Source organism: Solanum pennellii, chromosome 4, assembly GCF_001406875.1.
Source record: "Solanum pennellii chromosome 4, SPENNV200".
In the NCBI taxonomy this organism is placed as follows: domain Eukaryota; kingdom Viridiplantae; phylum Streptophyta; class Magnoliopsida; order Solanales; family Solanaceae; genus Solanum; species Solanum pennellii.
The window spans coordinates 29,498-38,484 of record NC_028640.1 but is presented as its reverse complement, the minus strand read 5'-3'; the positions used below and the strand labels follow the sequence as shown (position 1 = coordinate 38,484).

The window sequence follows — 8,987 nt, the reverse complement described above, 5'->3', positions numbered from 1 at the left end:
TGCCCCCCCCCCCCCCTTCCTCTTATCCCCCATGGTAGATTGGCATCCACTCCAGCCATGTTCAATAGCACCCTTACCGAAAATGAAGAATTTTCCTGTCCAGTGGATGGTTCCATAATGATAACAGGTGAGTGCATGAATTTGTTATCTAGTATGAATTGAGATGTAAATTCAATAATAATTCTATCTTTGGACGTGTGAATTGTTTAAAGCATCTATTATTTGCAAGTGGGGGAAGGCCTGCTGCTTCTTTTGTATGGCAGCTTGGTTCATGGTTGGAGTTAATACAGTTTGATATTAATAGAATTGGCTTAGTGCTGGTTGGATGATTCTTTTGTATGATAATTTTGTTTGCCAACAGCAAGCCATCTTCCCTACAACAGGAATGGGTTCAAGTTCTTTACAAGTGCGGGTGGACTTGGGAAGCCCGACATCAAAGATATCTTGGAGCGAGCTGCTGATATATACAAAAATATTGCAAATGAAAATTCTAAGGGAGCAGAAACAGCTGCTTCTCTCGATGTGAAAAGAGTGGATTACATGTCTGTTTATGCATCTAATCTTGTAGCAGCAGTCCGCAAAGCTGCAGGGAATATAGGTACTTTTACCATGTTTCTGTATTAATGAAAATAATCATTGTTTCGAGGAAATGGATGCAAATCATAAAATTAATTTGTGATGGCACGCCAATCATACTGGGAACTTCCAGGGTGGTATTGACCTGCGATTAAGTATCTCCCTGTTTAAAGAGTTTCGTATACTTCCAATCTAATGAAATATCCCGACCGTTTTCAGAGAATTCACCTTAATTGTTTCTCTGACCCAGTGTTGTTCAGCCTCTTGTTAGTGCTCATTCACTTTTTTTTTTTCTCTTTCCTTTTTTTGTGGTTCAATTCTCAGAAAAGCCACTGGAAGGATTCCATATCGTTGTTGATGCAGGGAATGGAGCAGGCGGATTCTTTGTGGTAAGTTTTTAGCCTTGTTGCGCGCTTTGACAGTTTTCACCTTCCATACATTGCATGAAAACCTTCTGAACCAAGAAAAACACTAACTATAGCTTAAAAGAAAAACCAAGAAGAAAAAGATGTGTGTGTGTTATTAATAGGGCTGGGTCTATTTCCATAACCTAACATACTTATCAACACCTTTTTATTTTATCAATTTCCACGACAGCCTTACCAGGATATATTGGTCTCCACCCACCTCCATGGTCCAATCTCACATCACCGGTCAGGTCTTTCACCATTATCGTTGTCAGATTCAATGGTTTTGATATCTTTAGGAATATAGAGCAACTTAGTGATCTGGCAACCTCCTTTTGATTAGTTAATCATACAACAATGTCTCATCCTACCAAAGTTGCGAACGGAAGGAGCGGTTGGATGATGTGTAAACTGGACCCCAAGATTAAAAAAATATATGAACTCCATTGTGTATCCTCTGTAACTATCAAGGGAAAGAAACAGTAGGACCTTTTGAAGGAGTGAAGAATTCAATTAAGAGTAAAAGATGGTATCTGTTGTACTTGTATTTGTAATGTCACAAAGAAATTCCATGTTGTATAGATGGATGATTAGACTTTTGAGATGTCTAGTACACAGTTGTAACTAAATAACTTAGTACAGTCATATTCATCTTGGTCTACAATATTAAGAAAAGATATTTTAGGAATTATCTTTTGATGCAGTTACCATTGTCTGTCTCTGCATTCAGATATGTAGATTTTAGGAGCTTCTAGGAGTTATGAAAGATGAGGAATTACAGTTGGGGGTACTGGGGAATGAACAGAAAAAAACAAGGAGTAGAGAAAAGCTAGTAATACATGATTGAAATTTTTTAAATACTTTGAATTGCCAAAAGAAATTGATATTCTCTCTTTTGCTGTCATGCCAACGTGATCCCACTTTCCTGAACTATAAATCTTTCCTTACTCTCTATACTTTTTTAATACCTGCAAAACTTAAATGCAAACTGCATATCATACTCCAAAACTTATCAAATTATCAGCTTTATGTCTTCCATTAGGTCCACTTTCTTTGAAATACATTGTAAGTTAGCTCTTGAGATCCGTACTAGCCTGTTAAGTCAAACTAAGACGGTTACACAAGAAAGGATATGTTTTTATTTGATACATTGTCTTTCAATTCTAGTCGATGTGTAAGGGACTAAAATGCATCAATAGTTGTTATCAATTGAAGTTGTTCTAGGGGAAACGAAACTCAAGGACCATCTAAAAGGTCGTTAAGACATATTGAAATCTGTTTATCAGCTTAATTTGTAACTTAAAATTTCTCAGGGTATATCACTTTTACCTTTTTTCCCTTTGTTGTTCTTTTTAGATGCTTTGGTCATATTCTTATTTTACTGGATTTTCAGGGGAAGGTGCTTGAGCCTCTGGGTGCTATTACTTCTGGCAGTCAGTTCTTGGAGCCAGATGGTAAGATATAACCTGCAATTTTCACATACAGATTTTTCTGTGACTCTTGCTAATTATTTGATTCTCATGCTAGGTTTGTTTCCCAATCATATACCTAACCCAGAGGATAAGACAGCCATGAAAGCTATTACCAAGGCAGTACTTGATAACAGGGCTGATTTGGGAATCATCTTTGATACAGATGTTGACAGGTGATGTAGTATACAAGTCTTTTCTTTTAATGGAAGTAGTCATTTGTTGGTTCCCTTTTCTGATATATGTTCTGGTCAGGTCTGCGGCTGTGGATTCGAGTGGTCGTGAATTTAACAGAAATCGTTTGATTGCTTTAATGTCCGCAATTGTTTTGGAGGAAGTGAGTATCTCTTTTTGACAAGTGTCTCTAGAACTCTTCTCTAACAAGCATCTTAACCTTTTACTACTTCTGTTAATGTTTGACCAGCATCCTGGGACCACTATTGTCACAGACAGTGTAACATCAGATGGGCTGACAACATTTATTGAAAAGAAACTAGGTCAGATGAGGAGTCAAAGTCACCTGTGATACCCTTGTTATGAGAATGGATGCTAATTTTAACAATATTATTGCAGGAGGGAAGCATCATAGGTTCAAAAGAGGATACAAGAATGTTATTGATGAGGCTATTCGTCTGGTATGATTTGGCTATTTGATGCATGGTTCTGATGGTAGCATTTCAATGGTCCTTTCGTCTTTATAAGCATATTAGCACATCCATCATAAGATGGATCTTATCTTTGTCTTTTTGGGTTGCCTCCAATTGCCCAGTGTCTCAGATAACAACATGATGTCTTAAATAAAATGGTTCGATTCTTTTCATGTGCTTGTGGTCATCATGTTATAGCTTTCTTTTGTTCACCTTTCTCCGGTGAAAGAAAATCCATCTCTCCAAAATATAGTAGTTGTAGGTATATTTTAGCTTAATCCATATCTGATGTCCTTCACATTTCGGATTATGTTGAATAATCTCCACCAATCCCCCAAAAGGAAAAAGAACTCTCTTTCTTGAAAAGGTAACTTAACATCCTACCTAATATTCTGAACACTTTATTGCTCCAGAAAGTTGTATGAGAGCACTTGTTTCTTTGCAAACTCTTTTGCTTTTTAGTAAAGAAAAAGGTGATCTCTGATCCCTGACCTCCATTCGGCATTTAACAACTTATCTCAAACTTTAACTTTCTGTTTATAATTCATGGATTTACTAGTTTCCACCAAGAATTGGATGCGTTGTGCCAAGTGTTTTAATTAATTCTTTAACCACACAAACACGTGACTAGTTTTATTAGAGAAACGCTTTCATCTGAACTTTCCCTTCTATTGGAATTATTTTAACTTCGCTCACCTGGGGTGATCAAGGAATCTGAAAATTATTGATCCAGGGGAGAAGCAGCAACCCAAATTTGTGGGATTATTTCTAAAATTGAGCGCACTCTTCAATATAATCACAAACTTTCAGGATTGAGCATTGAGACGAACTGGAATCCTCTGCTATCTATTCATCTTTTTCTCCATGAGTTTAGCCTAGTATAGTACATTCAAACTTGCTGAACTTATCTGCTTGAAGAAACTATTGCCTCAAGCTCCACAACTCTGAAAAACTAGTATGGCTTAAAAGATGGCGTCTGAATCTGGCGATTCCCAATTTCTTTGCTTTTCTAGTATTGCTTCAAATCTTTGTTGCCAAGCTTTAAGTTTCTCTGAGACAGATTGTACTTAATAGTAGCATATTGACAGAACTCTGTTGGTGAAGAAGCACATCTGGCTATTGAAACTAGTGGACATGGAGCTCTCAAGGAGAATCATTGGCTTGACGATGGTGCATACCTTATGGTACATGTCTGCCAAAACTAATCTGTGGGTTCTATGATTTGTCTTCAGTACAAGTCCTAAAACTCATTTGTTGGTTTTCGTCACTTGCAGGTGAAGTTACTGAATAAGCTTGCATCAGCTAGAACATCAGGACTAGGCGGAGGAAGCAAAGTCTTAACTGACATGGTGGAGGGTCTTGAAGAACCAGCTGTTGCTGTTGAACTTAGACTAAAGATTGATCAGAATCACCCAGATCTTCAAGGAGGGTATGCTACAATGTCCCTCACAATTTAATTTGGCTGAGGTTATTGAATTTTTTGTAAATTGAGGAACACGCTTGTGTCTCCAGATCCTTCCATGATTATGGTGAAGCAGTGTTAAAGCAACTTGAGAATACAGTTGAATTGGATGCGAAGCTTCTGAAAGCACCTGTTAACTATGAAGGGGTAAGCTTTTAATGATTTTTGTCCAAGCAGAAGTAGATGAGGTTATTCTTCTTGATATCACTGAGTTCTTATCATAGTTTCTTCAAATGCATAGCGAGCGGCAACTGTTTATGGACGTTATATTTTGTTTGTTTTGTCATAGTCATTGCATGTGTTGAATCATTATACGTATCCTGCTATTGGTCGGACCTTTTACTTTCATTTACTAATATTTAGACATCTGCACACATTTATATTTGGAGTATTAGTCTAAAGATCAATTTTGTCTGATGACAGGTTAGAGTTTCTGGATTTGGCGGGTGGTTCCTTCTAAGACTCTCACTACATGACCCTGTTCTACCCCTTAATATTGAGGTTGTAACTATTCCTTTTAAGCTCTTACAATTTTCTGCAACTACAATAATCTGATACTAGACTATATGATCATTTTAGGCACCAAGCAAGGAGGATGCTGTAAAACTTGCTCATGATGTGCTTAATGCTGTGAAAGAGTTCACTGCTCTTGATACCTCCGCCTTAACTAAGTTTGTCGGAGTATGAGTGTGCATTGAGTTTATCTGTCATCTCGACGATCATCAAAATTTGGACGACTTGACCTCAGTGCCGCTGACATGTTGGATCTTTGCAAATTTTGAACCTCTACCATAGAAAAGTGTTTTAGTAAAAAACAAATCAAGAGCTGTATGCAATAAAGTTACAGAATCTGTCTGTACAGAGAAAAAGACAATTGTGGTTGTTTTGTTTATGGTAGTAGTTTTGGTGCATCATTTACTTCAAGAGGTGCAGTTGTCCAATGACTATTACAATTCAATAATGCAAAATATAGGGACTAATTGGCAAACCTTAAAGAAGCATCTACGTTTATCTTAAGTAAAAAACAAAATTATCCTCAATAGACCCTAAAAAGTGGTTCAAGATTCATTCACAGTACAATGGTTTTGGATGATGCCACCCATTCCTAGCCTGACTCCACCTTTCATGTTCAATAGTCCCTTCTTGGTCCCATATGTACCCCTTTTGTCACTCTCTCATTTGTTAAATTTTCCACTTTTTGCCGACATGGGTTGTGTTGTCGTAGTAGATTGTCCCATCCTTAATTAGAAGTTTCGAGTTCTATTCAATGGGTATATGGAAAAAAATTCTATTTGAAAAGCGACTCCAAAATGGGCTCTGTGATATGGATAAGTCGAGGCTTCAATAAAAACACCAAAACACCATATGAAAAAAAAAAACTTTTCCACTTCTCTCATTATATTAGGATGAGTACCATTTAGGTAAAATACCCTCTCCCAACTTTATTATTTATAATCAAGGAGGAATAGCAAAGTGAGATTCATTCATTTCATCCTTTATTTGAGCTGTTTTAAAACTTCTTCCTCTTCCTTACAAAGGAAAAAAAATGGGATTTCTTCCATGTTCTTTGCTTTGTCAAGCAAAGAAAAAACCATTAGATTCTTCTGATCAAACTCAGTCTAGACATCTTTCCTCAAATTCTTCATCATCATTTATATCATTATCCTCGAGATCATTATCATTATCATCTAGGTCATTTTCTTCACAGCCAAGTTTACCATCAATTCCTTCTCTTTCTATATCATCCTCTCAAGTTGAACATCTCTCAAACACCTTCCACCACTGCTTAGCCACACTAACAGGCCATTCTTCCTACATATTTTGCCTATCCATCGCGGAAAAACACCTCTATTATGGCTCTTCCAATGGAGAAATCCTTGTATGTGACATAAACTTTTCAAAACAGGACAATTGTTTAAAAGAAAACACAGTATGCCAAAGTGGAAGTGCAATCAAATCTATTGTCATAATGGGAGATAAGCTCTTCAGTTCCCACCAAGATCATAAAATACGAGTATGGAAAATTGACAATGAGACACCTAATAGAAATTACAAGTGCATTGCCACCTTACCAACGATCAACGATCGTTGTATGAAGCTATTTTGGACAAGGAACTACGTACAAGTTCGAAGACACAAGAAATGCACATGGGTGGGTATATACTATTGAATTTTGTATTTAAAATCTTTAATCATATCATGTTTTAATTATATTATGTCTGAACAGGTACATCACGTAGACACGGTGTCAGCATTAGCCTTATCGAAAGATGGCTCTCTGCTTTACTCTGCTTCATGGGACAGAACATTTAAGATTTGGAGAAGTTCAGATTTCAAGTGCCTAGAATCAGTATGGAATGCACATGATGACGCGATCAACTCAATAGTTGTATCGAATAATGGAGATGTTTACACTGGTTCAGCTGACAAGAAGATCAAAATATGGACTAAACAAGAAGAAGGGGGGTCTAATAAACACACTCTTATGACTGCACTAGAGAAGCATAAATCAGCAGTGAATGCTTTGGCTCTTAGTAGAGATGGTTGTGTTTTATACTCTGGTGCTTGTGATAGGTCTATAATTGTGTGGGAGAAATTACAAGTGTTAGGGGCATTAAGAGGACATAAAAAATCAATTTTGTGTTTGGCTGTGGTGTCAAATGATTTGTTATGTAGTGGATCAGCTGATAAAACAGTGAGAATATGGAAAAGAGGATTTGGAAAATTTTGTTATTCATGTTTGGCTGTGTTTGAAGGACATAGAGGTCCAGTTAAGTGTTTGAATGCAACTTTAGATACTCAAAAGTATGATGATAATGATTCTTGTTCTGGAAATTCTTACATCATTTATAGTGGTAGCTTGGATTGTGATGTTAAGGTTTGGAAACTTTGGGTTCCTAGCTAGGATTCATCTCTTTCATATGTACTAATAGGAACATATTGTAAATTCACTTAATTTTCTGTGTCTCTTTTTAGTTAGAAAGTCCCACCATGGCTAAATGACAGATATTTCCTGTACCTAGGGAGATTCACAAGATATTGTTTACTTCGTTTTATGTCTTCTTTAAGTTGGAAGTCCAAAGTCGTCCAACAATCGAGGTAAACAACTCTCTAACAAAGATGATTTCGTATTCAGGAAGTCCCACATTGGGATTAATGTGCTCACTAAAAAAGGTAATTTCGTATTCAGGAGATCAAAACTTGAGACTTCTAATTAAAGATGAAGAAATACTTGTTATTCCACCACAATCCTGATTGGTAAAAGATTTGTGCTATTTTCAATATTAAGTTAAAGTCATTTGAATTGAGTTATAATTTATACTTAATATTGTATATACATTAAGTTTAATTCAAGTATCAGTTTAAACTAGTAATGTTTATATTTTTCAAATTAATTTATCATAAATTTAAATTTCTGATAATGTGGGACTACACCGCACTAAATATCAAAAAAGACGACTCAATTTTGCTTGGGCTCAATATAAACAAAAAAATTGGATTAAGCACGATTTAATCAGATTCGTGCCCAAACCAAGATGCAACATTTAACTATTTGAGATTCATTTGGAGAAAAAAAAACACCATACTAAAGAAGGAGTTTCCCCATCGTCCGTTTCCTCTTGGCTTCAAGTGATTCAAATAAAAACTATAGATACTACATTACACTTGTTAACATTACATTAAAACTTAGAATCATGATTAAAGTCATGCTTAATTAATTACTAGTGGTTTAGGAGTTAGGCTTAAAGTTGCAATTCCAATTTCTGAAAACAACATCAAATATGTGATATCATTTTCTTATTTTCTATTAGCAGGTGGTCAAGAGATTTATTTCATAATGTATCATATTATTTTGTAAATATCATATTTAAATAATTTGTATCATTTATTATAATTAAATAATATATTTATGATTTGATTATCTAATAGTCGATAATCTTATAAAAGAATACCGAAGAACTATTGAGACCTTTTCCCTTTTTACAATTTAAACAGAAGAAAATGATATTTTCAAATATCTTATACATAAAAAAATTAAGATCTCTCGTAATAAAAAAAAGCCATAAAACTAAAGAAAAAATGAAGTGATGGATAAAAAAAAAAAACAAATTGAAGATCTCTAATTTCTCCAAGGATTGCTCATTAAAAAAAAACATTTTTATACCATAATGTTAAGTTGACAAACAATAAAAGATGATTTCTTATAGCAAGTCAATTATAGGACACTCTTAAAAATATATTGTATTACTAATATTATAGGTTACCTACCTTGCTAGCATAATAAAATATTTTCAATCAATGACAAACCACCACGTCAAATATAAGTTAGTGAAAAAATGCACCATTTATCCCTCTGTCGCTATTAGGATAAACTAAACATTCTTGAAGATATAGCTAATCTTAAAAATACGTACTATTTATTATT

General features: G+C 35.2%; 2 protein-coding genes across 3 annotated transcripts in view; both read left to right on the top strand.

The window, feature by feature from the left end:
- LOC107018210 (phosphoglucomutase) overlaps window positions 1-5,487 on the top strand; it is a 12,891-nt gene extending 7,404 nt beyond the window's left edge. The window contains exons 5-17 of one of the 2 annotated variants that reach the window (XM_015218632.2): window positions 39-127; window positions 362-598; window positions 901-965; window positions 2,377-2,437; window positions 2,511-2,628; window positions 2,708-2,789; window positions 2,877-2,949; window positions 3,026-3,087; window positions 4,188-4,283; window positions 4,374-4,528; window positions 4,612-4,708; window positions 4,985-5,062; window positions 5,141-5,487. In XM_015218632.2, the coding sequence (XP_015074118.1) occupies window positions 39-127; window positions 362-598; window positions 901-965; window positions 2,377-2,437; window positions 2,511-2,628; window positions 2,708-2,789; window positions 2,877-2,949; window positions 3,026-3,087; window positions 4,188-4,283; window positions 4,374-4,528; window positions 4,612-4,708; window positions 4,985-5,062; window positions 5,141-5,248 (1,321 nt within the window). In that variant the 3' untranslated portion in view covers window positions 5,249-5,487. The remainder of the gene's footprint in view (window positions 1-38; window positions 128-361; window positions 599-900; window positions 966-2,376; window positions 2,438-2,510; window positions 2,629-2,707; window positions 2,790-2,876; window positions 2,950-3,025; window positions 3,088-4,187; window positions 4,284-4,373; window positions 4,529-4,611; window positions 4,709-4,984; window positions 5,063-5,140) is intronic. The other variant, XM_015218631.2, reaches the window with a different exon arrangement.
- A 114-nt stretch (window positions 5,488-5,601) lies between these two features.
- Window positions 5,602-7,579, top strand: LOC107017348 (protein JINGUBANG-like). Its single transcript, XM_015217600.2, has 2 exons — window positions 5,602-6,713; window positions 6,789-7,579. Exons 1-2 carry the CDS (start codon window positions 6,108-6,110, stop codon window positions 7,464-7,466), a joined length of 1,284 nt encoding a protein of 427 aa, XP_015073086.1. The 5' UTR covers window positions 5,602-6,107; the 3' UTR covers window positions 7,467-7,579.
- Window positions 7,580-8,987: the final 1,408 nt, after the last annotated feature.

What these genes read in the sequence shown, in the direction of transcription:
- LOC107017348 (XM_015217600.2), top strand. Translation starts at nt 6,108, where the DNA reads ATGGGATTTCTTCCATGTTCTTTGCTTTGTCAAGCAAAGAAAAAACCA. An exon ending in GACACAAGAAATGCACATGG is followed by an intron (nt 6,714 to 6,788) that starts GTGGGTATATAC and finishes ATGTCTGAACAG; the next exon opens with GTACATCACGTAGACACGGT.